This window comes from Pseudonaja textilis, chromosome 2, assembly GCF_049901715.1.
Source record: "Pseudonaja textilis isolate UNSWEBS1 chromosome 2, rPseTex1.2, whole genome shotgun sequence".
Classification (NCBI taxonomy): domain Eukaryota; kingdom Metazoa; phylum Chordata; class Lepidosauria; order Squamata; family Elapidae; genus Pseudonaja; species Pseudonaja textilis.
Genome location: NC_141991.1, coordinates 107,568,616 through 107,590,332, shown reverse-complemented (window position 1 = coordinate 107,590,332; position 21,717 = coordinate 107,568,616). Strand labels below are relative to the sequence as shown.

Below are 21,717 nucleotides of genomic sequence, written 5' to 3'. Positions count from 1 at the left end.
ATGATTCTAAAGCAAATATAAATAAGAGGGGTGAGAGAAGGCAACCCTGTCTAACGCCCTTTTCAATGCTTAGTGGGCCTGTTTGTTCACCATTAATTAGTATATTGGCTTGTTGGGTATTGTAAATTGTTGTGATAATATTCTCGAATTTAGTGCCCAGATTCATGTTATAGATTTTTTGTATTAAAAAGTGCCAATGTAAGTTATCGAATGCTTTCTCCGCATCTAGAAACAAGAGTGTAAATTGTTTCTCTGGATGAGCTTCATAATATTCTAAGACGTCAATAACGGTTCTTAAATTGTTTTTAATTTGGCGGAATGGAAGGAAACCATTTTGGTCTTCATGAATGTATAAATTTAAAACTTGTTTTACTCTATTCGCAATAATTGAGGTAAATAATTTATAATCGGGCGTTTAAAAGTGAGATTGGTCTATAATTGTTGATATATCTGGCATCCACATCCTCCTTCGGAATTAACGCAATCAACGCCTCCCTCCATGAGTCTGGCATTTTGGCAGCCGAAGGTTCGCTTAAACACTTCCAGCATCAGAGGCCCTACTAAATCTATTGTAGCTTTATACAATTCTACTGGAATCCCATCTGGACCAGGGGATTTATTATTACATTGATTTTCCATTGCAGATTTTAACTCAGACCATGTAATATCCTTATTTAGTAATTCTTTGTCTCCTTCCCCTATTGTTTTATCATTCGTATTCTCCAGATAAGTTCTTATTTTATCCTCATTGATTTCTTCTTTTTATATAATCTTTTGGAAATAGTTTAATATAATATCCTTTTTCTTCTCAATCTCATGTTGTGGGATGCCTTTCTCGTCTATTAATTGGTGTATCAATCTCTTTTTTTTTCTTTTTAAGTTTATAAGATAGCCATCTTCCTGGTTTATTGGCGTGTTCAAAATAATTTTGTTTGGACCTTCTCAAGCTAACTTCTATTTTATCTTGTTCAATTAAATTCAGCTTATGTTTGGCTAGTATTAACTGATTTTGTAGTCCTTGAGTCTTAGGGTTTTTTGTAATTGTGTTTCTAAGTCTTGGATTTGTTGTTGTAACGCTTTTGTTGGGCATAAATTCTCTTTGTTTCTCATAGCATTATAGGAAATTGTTGTGCCTCTTATAAATGCTTTCATAGTATCCCAAATGTTCTGTTTTGAAGTTGTTTCATTATTATTATCTTTTAGAAAATAGTTTAGCTCCTCTTTCAGTTTATTAATATACTCTTCTTCGTTTACAATTTGGTTATTTAGTGTCCATCTTTTTTTTTATTCGCCTCCTATCCCTCCAAATTAGCTGTATTGGGTTATGATCAGCCCATTCATTCGGTAGAATTTTGATTTCTTTTATTTCATTAGCCAAGTCCAAATCCATCCAAGCCATATCTATTCTGGTCCAAGTCTTATGTGGGTTAGAATAATATGTAAATTGTTTTCCTTCAAGATTCCGTTCCCTCCATAGATCTTTTTAAATTTAACTCTCTCAACATTTCCTTACATGCCGCAGAGAGTTCCCTTTCCCCCTTCTTGTTTTTCCCCCATATTACTATGGTCTTTCTGGTAGTCTGCAATGGAGTTAAAATCGCCAATCAAGCAAATGTTTCTTTTTCAAAGCCTACTATTTTTTGGTGAAGGTGTTTAAAAAATTTCCCCTGGTCATCATTTGGGGCATAGATTGCTACAAGTAAAAATGTGATGTGGTTTATCCAAACTTGTATAACCAGAGTTCTTCCTTCAGGATCCGACCAGATTAATTCTGCCTTTACATCTTGTTTTACATAAATTGCAATTCCATTTTTCTTGTGTTGGTCGGCCGGTGCTGTAAAATTGATTTTCTGAAGCTGTGGTAATCTCTCTTCTACCCCTTCTCTTATTATCTAGCCCCTTGCCTCCCTATTGTATCTCCTAAATACTTTACATAATTTTACTTACTGGGGGGGAAGAGGAGGATACACTATTATCAAAGAGTTAAGAGTTTACTGTTGTAAGTATTAATAGTAAAAAGGGATAAACTTTGTTGATATAATCTATTTATAAATTATTTAGACTACTTACGACATTTAAGATTAATTCCTTAAAGTGTTAATTGATGTACTATTGTTGACCAATTTTCTTATTACATTGACTAGAATATTGTTGCAGATCTCTATTTATGATATAGGGAAAAGACTGTGGAGTGAGATATAAAATTGAAATACGTGAATAGTCTTTCAAGTACAGGACCCAAATACTGAATGGTGATTTGGGATAATATATTTAAAATTATTGCATCAACAAAAACAAATACTTAGAGATGACATCCACAACAACTATGGCCTTAAAAACAGGAAAGAAGGCTATCCCGACCCTATCGACTACGTTGACAGCCACCCTACCAACATCTCAAAAAACTATTGAGGAGTCTTTAATAGGGAAAAGCAGCCCAATGTCCCCAATATTAATATACAAACTTCCATATTAGCCTTGCAGGAAGCTATATCTAAAATGCAAGAAATGATGATTAAAAATCACAAGGAAACTAGAGCAGATATAAGCGAATTGAAAGATGAGATGGGAAACTGAAGGCTGAAATGAAAGCGGATATAGCGAAGGTGGAGGGTAAGATAGGGTCTCTACAGCAGGCCATGGAGAGAAACGAAGTGAAAATAAAAGATATAGAGTAGAACAACACGCATGGAGACTAACTTTGAAAGGATGGATGAGGAATTTAAAAATGTACTTAGAAAACGGAAGACTCTCTGATCCACCTCGAGATGGACAAAGCAATGGCGTATTTAAGATTCCAGAATGTGGCGTGAAGCCAAAAATGAAGAATTGGAACATTTGATGGCAGAAATATTGGCTGAATGGCTAGGAAAGGAAAAAAGATGATCTAATTAAAGAGTTTGATGAGGTATATAGGGTTAGCACAAGCTACGCCAGGCGTAACAACTGTCCAAGAGAAATTCATATCCGCTTCTCTAGGAGATGTCTGAGGATTTAATTTTGAAAATGTCTAGGGAGGAAACAATATCATATAAAGGCAGAGAAATTAGGATTTTAAAACAAATTCCAAAGAGAGTGAGGATGATAAGACAAGATTATAAATTTTTAGCTAATGATTTAAATAAAGAAGGAATCCATTTTAAATGGTTAATCCCGGAAGGGATGTTAATTACATGGAAAGAGAGGAAAATCAAAATAGAATCGATAGAACAGGCCCAAGTTTTTCATCAACAGCTCACAGATAAGAATAGTCAACCCACCAAAGAAGAACCTAAAACAAGACCACAGGAGGTCCGATATTATCACAGAACCCAAAAGGAACGACTTTCTCCAATTTCAGGAAGTGATAATCCACAACATGGGAGAGAAGAGCAAATTCCACAATAACAACAACAAGAGAACCGAATCATTACTAGGCAAAAATCTAAGCAGAAGTAGATAAATGGTGGAGGGGAAGAAGTTGCTCTCCATCAATATAAACGGATTAAATTCATTATTAAAAAGGATTTCCAATTATTTTAAAAGGCTAAATTCATGAGGGTAATCTTCCAGATCTTCTGCCTTGTGTAATGTAGCTGGAGAACACCTAGGCTTTACGCTAAGTAAAATCTACTGTTAAAGACTTACAAGATAGTTAGTGCATTAATTAAGCCTTTCACTTATGTCACAGACATTATACAGCAGCAGATTACCAGGTTTGTTCAACCACATCCCTTAGGGCAGGGGTCCCCAATCTCTGGTCCCTGGACTGGCACTGGTCCGTGGCATGCCAGAAACCAGTGTGCACAAACAAGCGAAGCCTCATCCATGGGATGCAGGCAGCATACAAAACCACGCCCCCTCTGATCCGTGGAAAAATCTCTCTCTGCAGAACCTGGTCCCTGGTCCCAAAAGATTGGGGGCCACTGCCTTAAGGCAATTTCTAGAAGTAGAAATGCATATCCAGAAAATATATCTTTCAATGACAACTCTGCAAGACATAAGCAAAACTAAACCTGTAAGGTCCTGCCTTGGGTAGGGAATTGGGCTAGAAGACCTCCAAATCCCTTCTAGCCCTAGATTCTATTTTTATTTCAGATTCAGAGAACAATTCATTTTAGAAGTTCTCTAGAAAACCCTCCGAAGATTGGGAATAAAAAAAAAAACCCACAAAGGGGAAAAAGGACAAAACACAGAAATATATTTTCAATCTGAACCAAGGAGAAATTCTTCAATGTTCTTGATAGAACATTGTAAAGGTAATAATTTCCTTCTTTTTTTTCAAACAACAGACACTCCTCCAGGTTTCTTATGCAGATAAATAATACCATAAATATTTCAATAAAAAAGTAAAAGTACTGTTTGTAGGATAGTGGTCCCTATCACTCTTACCTGTCTGCTTCTGATATTTCTTATCCAGCTTGAACTCCTTTGGTTCCCCTGTGCTTGGTCGCTCTAGCAGTTTTTTTGCTGTTCCTAGACCCAGCAACTCATCTTGCCTTGCTCGCACAGGATGAGATTCTTTTCTTTAATTAAAAAAAAAAACATAACCAAACTATGTTACGAATGAAAGAAACTGAAGATGACAGAAAGAGAATGACTTTTCTCAGGATTTCTACGTTGTATCCCAGCTTTTACTTCATGGCTGACAAACCGCAGACTGAAAACTCAGTAGGTGGTTTCTGTTTAATGCTAAGAAACTAGAATACTTGGTGACAGTTTCCAGAAATCCCTAAAAGTCTGTCATGATCCCACTAATACCAAGTTAAGAGGTTAGATGTAATCTACAGACTACACTGGGAAATTTTCTTCTCTTTCTTCTTAAGTAGGTGTCAAGCCCGAAATTGACGTATGTGTAGCCATTTTGGTTAGGTTTAGTATATAGTATATATTCTTTTTCTTACTTTCTCTTTGGGAGTCATGGGGGAAGAGTTTCACATTCCTAGGGGGGGAGGAGTGGAGATAGAGTTGTTTAGGCTAGGTGATTCTTCTTCCCGTGGGAAAATGAGCTGACAGTGTTCAGGCCCCTTGAAGTGTAGATTTATGACATCAAGCAATGTTGAATTACTTCTATTGGAGAATGTAACTTTTGGGGGTTGTTTCTAACTTCTAATATTGTGGGGTAATTCCGGGTTGTGTCAGATCCAGAATTACCATGGACTTTGCCAATTTGATGCTTCCTAAATAAAAGAAATTGTCTTGGAAGATGGACTTTGTTCTTTTCTTTTTAAATGGATTTCATCACTTGGAAACCTGACAGTAGGACTGATCAATGGCATTGTTTGGGATATAGGTCATATATGACCTTAATTGGAACTAGCAACTCTATTGCTCATCAGAAGCCAGCCGGGAAAGGCATGAATGGTGATCATGTGACCACGGGATGCTGTGACTTTCATAAATGTGTGACGGTTGCCAAGAGCCCCAACGGTAACTACAAAGTGACTGCAAAGATGCTTGGGATGGTAGCATATAAAGGACCAGTTACAACTCACTTTTTTCAGCACCGTTATAACTTTGAACAGGCTCTAAACAAATGGTTGTTAAGTGATATAATCAACAACTGGGATTTTCTTAAGAAAGTTGGTTAATTCTTAATTAATTGGTCCTTCTGTTATACTACAGATAGTACAATAAAACCAATGGTGATAGTATGAATTTGCTCATAATTCATTCATCTGACCGTCATATGAATGGAAATGCAGTTGCTAGATTTTCCAGGCTTATGCTCATGTCAATTAGAGAAAGATATTTAATCTACTCCTACTGTGAAACTACTGTAGCATTTTGCATATCCAATAATACCATGATTCCTCTTCCAGAGAAAGATATTAGTATTTCATTTTATTTTATTATTTGTCAAATTTATACGACTACTGCACACAAAGTGATTTTGGATGGCGTACAATAAAACTAACATTTAAACATTTTACAAAACATTTTGAACAGACTCCTTTCAATGCATGCTTTCCTTTTCTACCTACAAGGCATTTAAAGTGGTTAACAGTTAAAAAAAACATTTCATTTAAAGCTCATTAAACAGAGGCAAATTCTAATTAATCTACTGTCTAAACTTACCCTTCACTCCTGCCAGATTTCACTTCTGCCTTCGAGGCTTCACCAAACCCCACAGCCTCCATAAGATCATCTCCATCATCTTCAAATGTTAATTCCTCTTGTTTTTGCTCAGGAGCAACACCATGACCACGAACTGTAGACAGAGACACATGGACACGTTTTCCAGTTTGTGGAAGCCAAAGAAGTCTCAAGCAACACAGTTCTGGAACCATATTTTACCTTTCTCACTAGGGGTCCTACTGATTTCTGGAGTAGTTTTGGTGAGGGAGGAATGTGTTTTCTTCACGGGAGTTTCTTCATCATCAGACAGAAGGCCAGCCAAAGGATCATCTATATCTAGAAAAAGGACATATCTATGAACTTCAAGAGAGCAGTAATTTCAAAACAAGGAGAGCTGAAGAAAATGAAAAGAACTGCTGTACGATTAGGTGATTTTATAGTCCAAAAATTAGGCCCAAATTCAAACCATCTTGAGGGTTAACTCAGCACAACAATCTTAGGAGACTTATACATTAAAGCAACCAACAAGTTTAAGGAAGCTACAACAAAATGATTTTTAGTAAAATACAGGCAGTCCTTGTTTAACATTTGTAATTGGGGCAGGAAGTTCTGTTGCTAAGCAATGCAGGTGTAAAGTGTGATGTCACATGACCGCATTGCCTAGCAACAGGAATCCTGGCACTTCCTATCACCATCGAGGATCACAGGTTGTTAAACAAGGACCTCCTTGCCACTTCCTGCCGGCTTCCAACAAGCAAAGGCAGAGGGGAAATTGGGAGGAAGTTTTAAATCTTAAGGAAACAAGCTAGGGTGCCGGCAAGTTGAAGGGCTGGTGTGGCACGGTACAAGTGTAGTTTGGTGTGTCTGTTGCAGAAGCGGGAAGATGGCACAACACAAGCCTGGTGAAATTGGGGGTGATGGCTGCAGAGTGCAGGACTTTGGTGGGGTCTTTGGATGGCTGCTGCGGGAGTATGGGAAAGACTGGTGAGGTGCGGCAGGAGCATAGCTGGGTTGGGAATGGCTGCGGAAGGGCAGGGAAGACTCACTCCCAAATGCCCAGATAGCAGTCATGTGACTGCAGGGCAGCTGCTATGATTTGATGACTGCTCTATAAGTACTACTTGTTATAGTTCACATAGTTGCTGAACAAGTAAGTCACTGCCCCAAACTTTCTGCAATGTAACAAAATAAAATTCAGGTTTTTTTTTTCTCCCTACAAGTAGTCCTCGCCTTACAACACTTCATTTAGGGACTGTTTGAAGTTACAACAGCACTGGAAAAAAGTGACTTATGGCCATTTTTCACACTTAACAACCATTTGCAGCCTCCCTGTGGTCACGTGATCAAAATCCAAATGCTTGGCAACTGGAGAACATGATTTTAGACACAATTTATCCTACCCTTCTGCAAAAGATGTTAAGGCAAAGTACACATTCTTCTTGCTTTCACCTTCATGAGAAAAGCACCAATTATCATCAACATATGCTCGAAGGTCAGAAGCAGGGTGCACCTTTAATTTGCAACCAGGGTGGACAACCTGTGATTTTCTGTTTTCCAGAATACAGTACAGGTAGTCCTCGACTTACGACCACAATCGAGCCCGAAATTTCTGTTGCTAAGAGAAGCATTTGTTAAGTGAGTTTTGCCCCATTTTATCTTTCTTGCCACAGTTGCTAAGTGAATTACTGCAGTTGTTAAAATTAGTAACACAGCTGTTAAGGGAATCTGGCCTCTCTACTGACTTTGCTTGTTGGAAGGTTGCAAAAGGGGATCACATGACACACATACACCCCGGGGCACTGCAATTGTCACTGCATGAGTCAGTTGCCAAAGGTCTGAATTTAGATCATGGGGATGCTGCAATGGTCGCAAGTGTGAAAAATGGTCATAAGTCACTTTTTTCAGTGCTATTGTGGCTTCAAATGGTCACTAAATGAATGGCTGTAAGTTGAGGACTACCTCTACTGCTCCTGTGCTACGTAGTGTCTGTGCATGGATGTGCTTTGCTTTGTGTATAGGGGGAGCATTTCAGAAAGGGAGACAGTGAAGGGGGAGATTTTATGGACTGCAACGTATTGAATAGAGGGGGAAAAGAATAAAATGAAGAACGAACAGAATCAATATGTGAGTTATAATTCAACATATTTAGAAAACACCCACTCAGAGAATGTTTGTGTTAGGGTAATATTATCGATGCTTTCTGAATTTAATACTGTGTTTCTCCAACAATACGGGACCCAGCATGTTTTCTAGGCATAAAATCAAATTAAGCCCGTCCCCCCAAATTTAGGCCTAGTTTAAAACATGCAAAATGGGGGAAAGGGTTGGGGGACTTGCCATTAGGAGCGCCCTGCGGGCAGCAATTCTTCGCCACCAGCCGCTTCTAACGGGTGACCATGGCGAAGCGCGGAGAGCTCCCTACTCCCACCAAACACCTTTGCTGCAGACCCAAGACCTTTGGCACCTGCCACTGTTGCTTTCCCTTCTGCCCATTCCGCCGCCACGTTTGGAGCTGCTGCTTCCATGTTTGGAGCTGCCGCTGCCGTTTGGAGTGTCGCCGCCATTTGGAGCACCGCCACCACATTTGGAGCTGCCACATCCGTGTTTGGAGCTGCTACCGTGTTTGGAGTAGCGGCGGCGTTCCAAATGGCAGTGGTGCTCCAAACAGCAGCAGTGCTCCAAACACGGAAGCGGCAGCTCCAAACGTGGTGGCAGTGCTCCAAATGGCGGCGGCAGCTCCAAACACAGAAGCAGCAGCTCCAAACATGGCGGCCGCAGCTCCAAACGGCAGCAACAGCTGCAAACACGGAAGCGGCAGCTCCAAACGTGGCGGCGGAATGGGCAGAAGGGAAAGCAACAGCGGCAGGTGCCAAAGGTCTTGGGTCTGCAGCAAAGGTGTTTGGTGGGAGTAGGGAGCTCTCTGTGCTTCGCCCTGATCACCCCTTAGGAGCAGCTGGTGGCGAGGCTGCCCGTGGGGCGCTCTAGATGAGGATGAAAGGGGGGAATTAAGTCACCCCCGAAAAGACGGCCTAGCTGTTTTTTCGGGGCTCAAAAAAAAAAAAGACCCGGCCTTATTATGTCAGAAACACGGTAGATATTAAGAGCAACAAAAGTTCAGAGTTGGATTGATTGTTGGTCAGATATAAATATTGCCACATAAAGGTCTGGTGTTTTCAAATTCACTTTGTGTTCAAAATTTAATTTAAAAATATATTCTACTCAAACTCCTACCTTCAAGGGAGAACCGTTGTTTCAGTGGTTTGGAAGCAGAGAGAACAGAACCAAGATCCTTACTGACTTCACCTGCAGAGTCTCCTGAATATAAAGATTGTAGGTTTTTTTAAAAAAGAAATAAAAATAAAGGCATAGTAGATATTTTCTTCAAATTTCAGGTCTTATATAGCAAGAAGCCCTGAATAAATCTTTCTGATTTAAAGAACAGCTGATTTAATTGGAGAGTTATAAACTGTATAAAGGAACTCAATACCTTCCAGATATATTATAGTACCCATAATTCCAAGCTGCCATGGCCAATGGAGTTCAACACAAAGTTGGTAAGGCAGATCTGAAGAATTCACAATGTTCCCAGACAGGGGTATCAAGCTCAAGGTCTGTGGGCTGCATCTGGCCTGCGGGGTGCTTAAATCCAGCCCACAGTGCTGGCCTGGAAATATCAAGTACCTCTGACAGCTAAAACAGGCTCATTTTCGCTCTCTATGGCCTCCTGCAGCACTCTGCCAGCTGAAACTGGGCCAAAAACAGGCTGAAAAGGGACCCAAACAGGCTGGGAAGGACCCCAAATGGGCTGAAAATGGCTAAAAGAACCAAGCAAAAAAACAGGCTGAAAAAAGGCCCCAAACAGGCCAAAAAGGCCTCCCAAATGGGCTGAAAACGGCTGAAAAACAGGCCAAAAATGAGCCATGTGGCCCGCTGGCAGAGTGCTGCAGGAGGCATCCGTCCTCTTAGCTAGGCCTTTCTGTTGAAGGTCACCATCTTGCTGCCAGGATGGCACAGAAGTGACTTCTAAATGTCAAGAGCCCTTAGCAGTCTAGTAGGAGACAACAAAGTGATGTTATTCACTTTTGTCTGGTTTATATCCAGATTTTGCCCAGTATGGTGAGCTTTAAGGTCTTCCCATTTTAGTTTCACAATGCGATTTGGGTTTTATGCATTAGTGTTGAATGAATGAGGGTAAAATGTTTGTCACAGACAAGGACAAAAAGATGGAAAAAGAACTACCACTAAAAATACTTATTTTAATAGTTCAGATTGGAAATAGTGTCTATACATTAACAATTATGTCCCAAGGCATCACAGTCATTCTGAAAACTGATTCAAAAGGTGAGAACACTCACCTCTTTCTATGTTGGTTGTTGTCTTAGTTTTTGCTGCCTTGGCTAAAGGCTCTGCTGTTCCTACACTTTTAACAGTCTTCTGAGGAGACTTTGTGCTTGTTTTCTTTATGCCCAAAATATCAGCTTCCATCTCATCCATATCCTAACCAGAGAGAAAACAATATATCGATGTTTTGTGTATGGTAGTTTGTGATTTAACAATAGCTCACTAAACACGTCAGAAATATGTTAAGGGTCTGGCTTTCTGATGAATAAAATGATCATGGCTTCTTTGCACAAGACAGTTTGTACTGTGTCCATTTTTAATTGCATATCTTTTGCACCCCGGTTGACTGGTTCAAAAACTTGAGACAGACACAAAGTTAAACTAAAAACTTTTCAGCAAACAAATAAATAGTGCCTTATTCACAAAACATGCTATGAAAGAGCTGTGCTCATTATACTAGCAAATCATGGTTTCCTATTCCATCTCACTCCTACCTTCCACTTGCACATTATGCTAAACCAGGGGTCTTCAAATGTGACCGCTTTAAGACTTGTGGACTTCAACTCCCAGAATTCCTCCTCCAGTCATCTTAGCTCAGGAATTCTGGAGTTGAAGTCCACAAGTCTTAAACTTGTCAAGTTTGAAGACCCTTGTACTAAAATAAAAAGAAACCAACTATTTCTACTTCCCTAAAGTATGCACTCAGCTTTTTTTTTTTGCATCATGTGCAAGACACAGTAAATTTGGGTTTTTTAAAATATATTGCAATATATATTCTTTAGTTTACCTTCAAGGTCTCTAGAATAGCTTCTGGATCCACATCTGAGATATCAGGCTCCTGAGAAATGAACAAATAAATACTAGACGAGGCTTCAATGGAAAAATATCAAATCATTCAAGACAATAATCTGGGTGTACAGAGCAGAATTCATCACTCATCATTTCTAGCTACATCTGAATCCATGCTGTATTTTCAGGCAAGGTTTACCAGACAAAGAACCTGGATTGTTATATATTCTCACTTCTGCATCTGCCCCTTCCTCCACAGCCATTTTGTTAAAGAAATCATCATCCAGAAGGCCCCTGAAAATACAGAAGAAAAGAGTGAGGGGAAGAATGGGTCCTACCGCAAACAGCACTTGTTACAGGTTTTACCAAAAGTCCTTAGATCACTCAGACATTTTAACCAAAGTAGAGTTTCCAAAATTCATTGCAATTTAGAAGATTTTTTTTAACAATGAAGCTTAAGGAAAGGTCCATCAATATATGCAGTTCACAGCAAGAAATATTAAAGAGGAGAGGGAAACAATAACAATGATAATGGTAATAGGTTCAAGAGGCTCCATTAGTCAGTCTCACTGCCATTCCATACTCTGAACATGCTCAGTATCAAAGTATAAGTACGTACTTTCTACTGGCCTGTGGCGCAATTTCTCTGGCTTTTCCATCAGTGCTGCCAAACGAGGTGGGTTTGCCCGAATTAACAGGAATATCATCTTAAAATAAGAGATATGTAGAAATGTAAGTACAGGTTGAATGCATCCTTTGCTCCAAGAGATGTATTTTAGTCAAAATAGCAAAGTAGAGACAGAGTAAACTTACATGACTTCAAACAGACTCAGTATGGAGAAAACTGGTTCAAATCGACTTCTACCTATAAAATTTTAGTCAGTAACTTAAGCCACCCCTCTTGTAGCCCAAACTACCTCTCAAGATGAAAAACTGAAGAACAGCAAGTAGAGGCATTATTCTAACTTGTTAATTTTAAATGATTGGGCCCAAAAAAGTAAGGAAGGAGTTCATGAGTAAGTACTATAGCTATACCTCAATACCTGCTATTAAATAGGTGATGTACAATTGTGTGTGCAGAGACATGTAAACCCTGTGTTTCCCCTAAAGTAGCACTCAAGATAGCTTACAAAATTAAAGACAGTATGCCCATAGAACTATATTAACAGAACATATTAGAAACAATGCTAGTAGCACATAACTGCAGGAAAAAAAAAACCCATCATACAAAATGTACTTTTAACCATCTAATTCATCACAATAAGCCAGAACCAAATAAACCATATTATGATTTAGCCTACTGTATGAACTTAGCTGGTTAAAAACTATGCATATGCTGATTTAGAATTCACACATAAATACAAAGAGGTTTGTGAGAAGCCCTGGGATTATACAGCCCCCCCCCACCCCCCGCTGTTTTTTTTCCTTTTCTTGCACAGCCAGGGAGGAAAAAGCAACAGAAATTTATTTTATGTCAAGAGACATTTAATATGTGGACTATAGTTTAAATGATCCATTTCAACATTAAATAAGGATCATTTGAAATTACATATCATGGTCTGCATATAACAATCCAGAATAAACCTGTTTTACTCTTTTTCTTGGCTGTAGTAAAATAGTGAGAAAAAGTGGGAGTGTGTTGTTTTGCAAAAGCTGCTTTTTTTTGATGCAAATAATGCTAAATTTTGGTTTAGCACAAAGCTAGCAAACCGATCATTTTACGGGGTTTCAAGTCTGATTACAAATGTTATAATGCTGTTAAGACATAGTTCTAGCCCAGACATTGGACAAAGATGGAAACTAAGCCCAGCACGTGTATATTTGGGGTCAGAATGTTATGGTGCTTGGTTGTATGATATGGATATATTTTGTGCTTTGACATTTTTAAATGTTATAACAAGCTACCCAATGTTATAGTGCATGAGGCGCAGGTGGCCATATAAATCTTTTAAATAAATCAACATATTATAACTTCCTAGCCATGCTGATTGGAGCTGTATGGAACTGAAACCTCCAAATTAGAGATGGAATTGGATTTTATACCTCTTGTACAATGTTATTTGTGAAAACAGCCAAGACGGAAGAAGTCATTACCAAAAGACAGAATTCCTCTGATAAAATCATTATAGAAACGGCATGCTTCCCAGTAGCCTCCACTCACACTCTAAAGGGGAAGGGGAAGGCATGTGGAGCAGAACATTTGAAACTATTTCTTAATGCACAAGTTTCTATTATATTTTTTTCTTCTACTTTACCATCATCACCAAGGAGATCACCAAGGACATCATCAATGGAACCTAAAACAAACCAGATAGAGGAATGACTAGAAAATTCTGGGATAGATGAAGCAAACTCAAGACTATATCTTCAAGGAAGAACCCCATTCAGCAGTTGTGAATAACAAAAATAAAGTCAAGTCCACATGGACATCACATAGAGGTAATGGAGCCAAATAATGTGACTGTAGAATATGTTACAGAATGTTCTGAAGAGCTGGTTCCAATTGGATTCGACAAGGAAGTGCTGAAAAGCAAGATCCTCATAAGGAAGTGGTGTCCTAGAGAACATACATTTTTCAGTGTTCCCAAATCAATGACATGGGGCTCCTGGAAATCTGATGATCAGCTCATAAACTATCAGAGGATTCAATCAGAAATCAGAAGGTTTGCATGGATGCAATATGACATCCTAAAATATGGGTGTCCCAACTTTTTGCTAGCCTGGGCCGCACTTGAGTGAAGAGGAATGGTCTTGGGTCACATATGAACTATATAATACAGTTAATGTATTTAAATAACAAACTTGCTCTAATTTTACATATTTTTATTATATCTTGTGGGGCCGCATTATTAGCTCTCCAGAGCCACATGTGGCCCACAAGCCGCAGATTGGACATGCCTATCCTAGAGCATGAACAAAAATATAATAACATCTTCCCAAGACAAGAAGGTATAGAAAAGACATCTGGGAATCTCCATATTTGAGAAATGACGAATCAAAGAAAACATGAAGCAGCTGGGACACAACGTAAAGCTTTTCTCTCAACTTTTCCAGCTAAGAATACTTGACCAAAGAAAGAAGGAAACCCCACATATAGCCATGGTACGTGGGATCAAGCCATCTTCCCTAGCATACCACATCTGTTTAGATTAGCTGCCCAATGTTATGATGAAGAATGAGTGATTAATCACACTTTTGTTCAAATTTTGTTCCTTCTGATTCACTTCTCCTGTAACAGTAAAATAGTAGTATAGCATATGTGGGAGTTTTTCTTTAATAACTGGCTTGCCTCAAACCCACAGAGCAGATTACTTTATTTTTAGAATGAAACCTATTCAAGATTTCCAGTTAATTTAATATATTTTAGACATTCAGTGTCAACCCAAGCTGAGCTCATACGTAGTCTATGTTATCATTTATTTTAGCTACAGCAGTTAAAATCCATAAATATCTGGATATATAGACACCATTCCCAAATTACCATGGTTAGGTCTACATCAAAATGATACCAGATAAACCAAAGTATGCTTTAACAATATTTGACCCAGTTATAATATTGTCTTCATGCTCCTTTTTAATCGGGGTTTGGAATGGGTTGACCAAAACACAGTTGCGATGCAAGCTGGAATTATGCAAGTTATGATATGGAAGCACTATCGAATGCAAAACATGCCTCTCAGTGAGCCACTATGTCTGCAGTTTCTTTTTCAACTCTCTTGCTTTATGCCATTTACTTAAAACGATAGGATGCCATTCAAATCAAAACTTTTATAACAAAGCATACATAACAGAAAACATTTTCTTTTGTACCTTTGAGTCAGTCTCCAGTCAATACAGGTAGTCCTCGACTTACGACCCCAATTGAGCCCAAAATTTCTGTTGCTAAGCGAGATAGTTAAATGAGTTTTGCCCCATTTTATGACTATTCTTGCCATAATTGTTAAGGGAATCACCACAGTTGTTCAGTTACTAACACAACTGTTAAATGAATATGGCTTCCCTATTGACTTCCTTTGTCGGAAGGTTGCAAAAGATGATCACATGACCCCAGGACCCTGCAATCATCAATCAGTTGCCAAGCACCTGAATTTTGATCACATGACCTTGGGCAAGCTGCAACGGATCATAAGTGTGAAAAATGGTCATAAGTCACTTTTCCAGTGCTATTGTAACTTTGAATAGACACTAAATGAACTGTTGTAAGGACTACCTCTGTAGTTTTTGTGGCAGCATTTTGGGAAGTGATTTGCCTTTTCCTTCTTGCTATGGCTGACAAAGAGAACACTGGTGGGACTAGAACTTGCAACAGCCTGGTGCTTTAATCACTACACCAAACTAGCTCACCTGTAATTACACAAGACTTGTCAAATCAAAACATGGCAGAATGAGCACTTTGCCAGAGATGGAAATAACAAGAGAGCAATTTGACTGCCCCACATCCTTCAAAGTCTCTTCTGAAGATCCTAGATCACTGGTATCAAATTTGCCGTGTCATGTTGCTGTCACATGACGTTTCGTGACATTTTTCCTCATTTGCGGAGCTGGGGTGAGCCTGCGTGTAATGCATCCAGCCAGCGGGCCACCAGTTTGACACCCCTGTCTTAGGTTCTCTTCCAAGCACAAGTGCTACAAATTGATGGCATCATTTTCTGATATTCTGAGGTACAAAACATTTGAACATTGTCGTACAAGTCCTAAATTTAGTATGATTTAGTTAAAAAAAAAATCAAAGGAATCCATAGTTTTCCCCATCTATCTCTGCTCATAAGCATTATATGGCCCTGCCCACTCTGGCTTTCATTTCTGAAAAATGAGTTCGTGCAGCCTTCCCTTTTAGATCACCTTTGATCTTAATGATAACTAGAAGAATTTAATTAAACACATCAATTAAAATACTGCTAAGAAAAAAAAACTTTGCATGTTTTATTAGTCTATTACACAGTTCACCAGGATGATGGTGCTATTTTTTTATTATGTAACTATTATTGAGAAATGCCTGCCTTTCATCCAGGTAACCAAATTGATCTTTCTGGGAAGCACAGGAATAGGAACTTCAAAGCTGCTCTTGATACAATATCTTGAAACTGGCTTCCAATGACATTGCAGGATCCATTGGAGCAACCTGTGAGGCTAATACTTAGTGGATCCCAAGAAAGGAGAAACACAAATGCACTTACTTCTTAAACTTTTCTTAAGTTTTGTTGCCTAAAGAAAAAAAAAAGGATAAATATTTGGTTAGAAAAATGAAAGCATAGAGGGCAAATTGTCAAACCTGGATTAAATTCAGAAGTAAACAGATAAAAGAATGAACAATTACAAACCTTTGGTTTTCTCTCTTATAAACCTTGAACTGATTTATACTTCAAGGTAAATTTGTATTTAATCCAGATAAATTTACCCAAATATAAATTAATTTTATTTATTCTAATGTGAATTAAAATGTGAACATTTTACCCTGGAAAACAATGCAATATACAATTCTGCTGATGAAAGTATCGCTGGTACTTTTCAAACACCTCAGATACTCTTCTGCCTAATTCCCAAAGGTCTTGGAATTATCAGACTTGATAGCCAAGGCATCTGGAAGTTGCCCAATTGGACAAAGGCTACTTCCGATATTATTCTCTTGCTTCCAACTTTTCATGACCAAATGGAGAATCTATACTTTAAAATTTTGCCTAGATTTGTCAGTATTTCTTCCAAGAAGCAGGCTCCTGTTTCATGGAGACAGTCACCACCCCTGTAGATTGTTGAACCCAGGAAGATAATGTATGTTATTGCTTTGGCTAGCTTTTTCCGCAGTTTGCATTAGGTTAGTACAAGCAATTGGCAGATTTGTAGGAGTTATTTTTAATGCCAAGCTTTCACTTTTAACAACAGATTTCTTAAGTCTTCCTCACTTACAGTTACCAAAATGATATTGTTAGCATGTCTGAAGTTTAGTCTTTCTTCTACCTTCCAACATTTGTTTCTTCTAGCATCAGTGAACAATTTTCATAAGATAAATCCAATCAAACGTGGAGTTCCACATTCCATCTTTTGCTGCAAAGGTATGTGACAAAGATCTCGAGGGATGAGGGGAAGAGATGCTACCTGGGAAATGGTCAGATAAGATAATTTCTTCTTCTGACCATTAAGCCCATGGGGACTCCTCTCTTTTGTCTACTCATTTTCTAGGCAACATCTCTCCCCTTTGCCCCTCAAGGTCATTGTCATGTACCATTACAATTGTTAACAGGATAGCTAACAAAGTAAATGATTATCTTGATTCACGTGGAAATCTAGGCCACACAAATACTGTGATCCTTGCAATGGATAAACACGAGAATGGTGGCTAGATTGCAAGATATTGCTGGAGGGAAGATAAGACTACAGTGAATTTGATTTCAAAACAATTAAGAACTGGTGCAATCTCAGGGATAGGTTTGTTCATCTATTGAATGTATTTTCCACAGATTTCATCCTGGATTTATGTCTTGACTTACTGTACTCTAAGGCAGAGGTCTCCAACCTTGGCAACTTTAAGACTTGTGGACTTCAATCCCAGAATTCCTCAGCTGGCTGAGGAATTCTGGGATTGAAGTCCACAAGTCTTAAAGTTGCCAAGGTTGGAGACCTCTGCTCTAAGGGCATTGGGGAACAGAGGACAGAGTGGTTATTAGTTATATTGGTTTAAAAAACTGATATGAACAATTTCACTGAAGTATTCATGAGCCTCAGTTGCTCATGAATTGGGTTGAGTAAGGATTTTGAGTAAGTATTTGAGTCTGGCTTGTGTAAGGATTTTATGAGAAGAGAGTTAGAATGAAGAAGTGAAAATGCTGGATGAACTCCAAGTATGATACCTCTTCATTAGACTCTTTCTGTGAACATGAGGTCTCCTCCTTCTTAATGGACAATAAAAGAGCCACCAACAATTGTTGCATTTGAAATCTTATCAATTCTAACAAACATATAGTATAGTCCAATAACCTCTGGGAAAGTTTGTGTTACCGAATTTGCCCTAAAAAGACATGCTTGGAGAAATGGTTGGAGTTCTTGTTTTCTTGATAGTTAAATTGGCTGAAAGTAGGCCATTCTACATTAGAGGTAGTCCTCACTTAACAATAGTAATTTGTACTGGGGATACTAAGTGATGCAGTCACATTACATAAGGGCTGTCAAATTTCCGGCCCACAGGCTGGATGTGTCACATGCTGTCCGCGCCCAGTTTAGTGAAGGGGGAAAAAGTCCCAATACATCACATGACGGCGCTGTCATGTGAGTTTGACACCCCTGTATTACATCATGTTTTATTTCTAAAATGCAACGTGCCTGCATCACTTAACATAGGCAGTCTCTCTGCCATCATTAAGTGAGGATCCTGAATGGTTCAGCAAGGATCTCCTTGCAACTTCCTGCTAGATTCCAACAAGCAAAGTCAATAGAGAAGCCAATAGGTAGATTCAGGCATCTTGCAAGCAGGCTGGCAAGTGCCAAATGGAAGTGGTGTGCAGATAATTGTAGTGGTGCATGTGTTCAATTTTGGGCTTAGGGGTAGCTACTGCTAGGCAGAAGAAGAGACTTGCCACAGTGACTTGAAGCCTTTCCTGCCAGCTTCCCCATTGACTTTGCTTGTGGAAAGGTCACAAATAGTGATCATGTGACTGAAGGGCACTGCAGCCAAGTTCTCATTATCACAATCATGTGATTGTGGGGGTACTTGAGAGCCAGAACTTTGGGGAGTGATTGTAAGTACCATTTGTTCAGTGCTGTTGCAATTCTGAACAGACACTGAAGGCGTAGCTGCTAAGCAAGGACGACCTGTATGCCTATGATCCAACAGAATCAGTTGAACAGTATAATCATTCTTACCATTTCATGGTCTCCAATTGCATTGCTGTATCTCTTGCAAGTGATTTTCTCAAGTTTTCTTCATGTATAGACATACATTAATCAACAGTTTCTCCAGCCTTTCTCACTTACAATGCAAAATAAAAATATAATTTATTAGGATTTTTAAAGAATCCTAGCTGACATTTATAACCTTATAGCAGCATTTTAATCTTGAAGCAGGCCCTATGTATTTGTTAGACACACTGATCTATTAAACAGCTGACCACATTATAGCCTAGTAAATGGTGAGGTCTCACTGTGATTGTATAACACCGTGAATAATACAAGAGCTTTGACTTTTGCAAATGCTGGCTCCCTGTTCTCTTGTGGGTAGAGGCACAAGGGCAATGAACAAATGATTACAGGGTTTAAATACACTTCCAAACTCCAGAGGTATTTCCGGAAGGCCCATTTTTCAGACTCCCGAGGCTGCAGAGGCTTCTTTTGAGCTTCTGGGAGGGCGAAAACGGTGTCAAACCAGCTGAAAATCAGTTGGAAGGCACGCGCATGCGCAGTGCAGGTAAGGGGGCAGGGTGGGGATGTTGCGTGCGCATGTGCAGGGGGGCTCATTGCATTGTGGGGGCCGACACGAGTGTGCACATGCGCTTTCAGCACACCACAACAAAAAGGTTCACCATCACTGGACTAGGGTCCAAAATTTGGGGCTCCTCAAATTCCTATCATCTAGTCCAGGGGTATCAAACTCATGTCATCACAATGTCATCGTGTGATGTATTAGGACTTTTTCCCACATTAAAATGGGCGGGGGCGGGACCAGCACATGACGCATCTGGCCCATGGGCTGCGAGTTTGACACCCCTGATCTAGTCCAACATACCAGAGCAAAGAATGCTTCCTTAGCTAATATACAATTACTTTCTAATGGCATGTGACTAGTATCAGATCAACAGGTTGCCTCTGATACTTATTACATCCTGATAGTTTGTCTCAATTTTTCATAATTAGTGTCTTCCAAGCGTGGAGGACCTCCGTTTTTACAATCATTCAGCCACTTAGGGACTCGAGTTTGAGGAAGGTTAATCTACAGTTATGAACAAAACAAGCCACTGAAACTGAGATAGAATTGATAGAAGTGGGTGGCTTTGTTTTCATTCTTTGAAGGTGGAGTTGGGAGAAGGAATTTTTCCTAAATATAAGATTCTCTTACACTATTGCTATTTCATTAAATTTATACCTTGCTTCAGAGACTCTGGGCAATTATATTATGTAAAACTCTTTAATTCACATACATCTAGAGACAAGTCTCTTCAGGAATCCGCTACCAAACTTAGAGATCCCAAGGGCTAGGCTAGAAAGTCAAGACATAACTGGGGCATTTCTCATCCTAATTGTCTACAAGGATGTGTCAAACACCAGAAGTTGATTTTTTCAACACGATTATCTGTAACCTAGTAACCCTCTATACATACACATACATATATATATTTGTTTTCTTTAGTTTTCGCGGGTACTTACATGTATGGTATTCAGCTTTGTTCGGGTATTTTCCCACATCATTATAGTTGTGCTTTTAAAGTTGTAGCAACTTTAAAGAGATTCTGCCGAAATGTTGCTACAACTTTAAAAGCACAACTACAATGACGTGGGAAAATACCCGCTGAATGCCATACATGTAAGTACCCGCAAAAACTTAAGAAAACACACACACACACAGGCAGACAGAGAACTATAAACAATTCACTGTAGCTGTACATACCCAATATCCTAACCAGTGGCTTACTAAATGAATCCATATATATATATATATACCTGCATTTGCACAAAGCATTGAAATGTAAACAGGATTCACGCAATTGCATCCTAACCAACCAAACACATTGTTGATTAGCAAGTTGCGTAGCAGGCTGTGTATTTCGACCCTTTCATGCTAATTTAAGTTTGTCCTAGTTGCGTCTCCACTCAAGATGCCGGAAGCCACGATATGTACCGAATCAAGCCGTTGTGATCCACTTTAATGACGGTTGTAGCTCGCTTGCCTTCTACCTACAGCCTTCACCGTTACTTACTGGAACACAACTCGGTTACCATAGAAGCCAAGGAGCAGTACTCGCTGCAGACACTTTCCCCGCAAAGAGAATAATCAATTTTCTAGTCCTCGGGTTAAGGGGCCGCTTAGAGCCTCTGAGACACCCTCTCGCCCTCCGCCCCCGTTTGCCCGCCGCCGTCTTCCGTGTTCTCCTTTGAAAAGGGACCTAACACCCGTCTCCCCAATGACTGTCTACTTATCAAACCACGGACTCGCTTGCCCTTCCCCCACAACCGCTGCAAAGCGTTTTTAGGAAATGCAGATTGACTGACACCCGGCTAACTCGGCCCGTGTGCTCACCGGCACTGACGAAACAGGAAATACCGGGCTTCTCCCCGGGGATTATGAACAGAACTGGAGGTGTCGGGTTTGCGAGTTTGAATCCTTCCTGCATAAGCCGGTTTTCAGCCGTTGCTGAACCATAGGCGGGTTTCATCCTGCTCGCTACCCAATTTATAACGTTGCTAAATTGCTATTGTACTTAATTGGAGCAGGATCGGGTTTCAGAAGGGCCCGTGAGGACTGGTGATCCAGGGCAAAAACACGCCTCTACTACGCCTTTTTTTTCCCCACAAGGAGTAGCGGAGAATGACGCTGGCGCTTAACGC

At 39.5% G+C, this 21,717-nt stretch overlaps 1 protein-coding gene across 4 annotated transcripts in view; it reads right to left on the bottom strand.

The window, feature by feature from the left end:
• Positions 1–21,660, bottom strand: part of FBF1 (Fas binding factor 1) — a 43,279-nt gene extending 21,619 nt beyond the window's left edge. Inside the window, exons 1-12 of one of the 4 annotated variants that reach the window (XM_087924845.1) lie at positions 21,410–21,660; positions 19,042–19,147; positions 16,365–16,392; positions 13,443–13,484; positions 11,807–11,894; positions 11,421–11,481; positions 11,186–11,236; positions 10,413–10,554; positions 9,289–9,372; positions 6,277–6,393; positions 6,058–6,190; positions 4,372–4,505 (exon numbers count right to left, since the gene is read on the bottom strand). In XM_087924845.1, coding sequence (XP_087780971.1) covers positions 4,372–4,505; positions 6,058–6,190; positions 6,277–6,393; positions 9,289–9,372; positions 10,413–10,554; positions 11,186–11,236; positions 11,421–11,481; positions 11,807–11,894; positions 13,443–13,484; positions 16,365–16,392; positions 19,042–19,044 — 883 coding nt within the window. In that variant the 5' untranslated portion in view covers positions 19,045–19,147; positions 21,410–21,660. Of the gene's footprint in view, positions 1–4,371; positions 4,506–6,057; positions 6,191–6,276; positions 6,394–9,288; positions 9,373–10,412; positions 10,555–11,185; positions 11,237–11,420; positions 11,482–11,806; positions 11,895–13,442; positions 13,485–16,364; positions 16,393–19,041; positions 19,148–20,832 lie in introns of all 4 variants that reach the window. The other 3 variants (XM_087924843.1, XM_026702022.2, XM_087924844.1) reach the window with 3 other exon arrangements.
• Between the last annotated feature and the right edge of the window lie 57 nt (positions 21,661–21,717).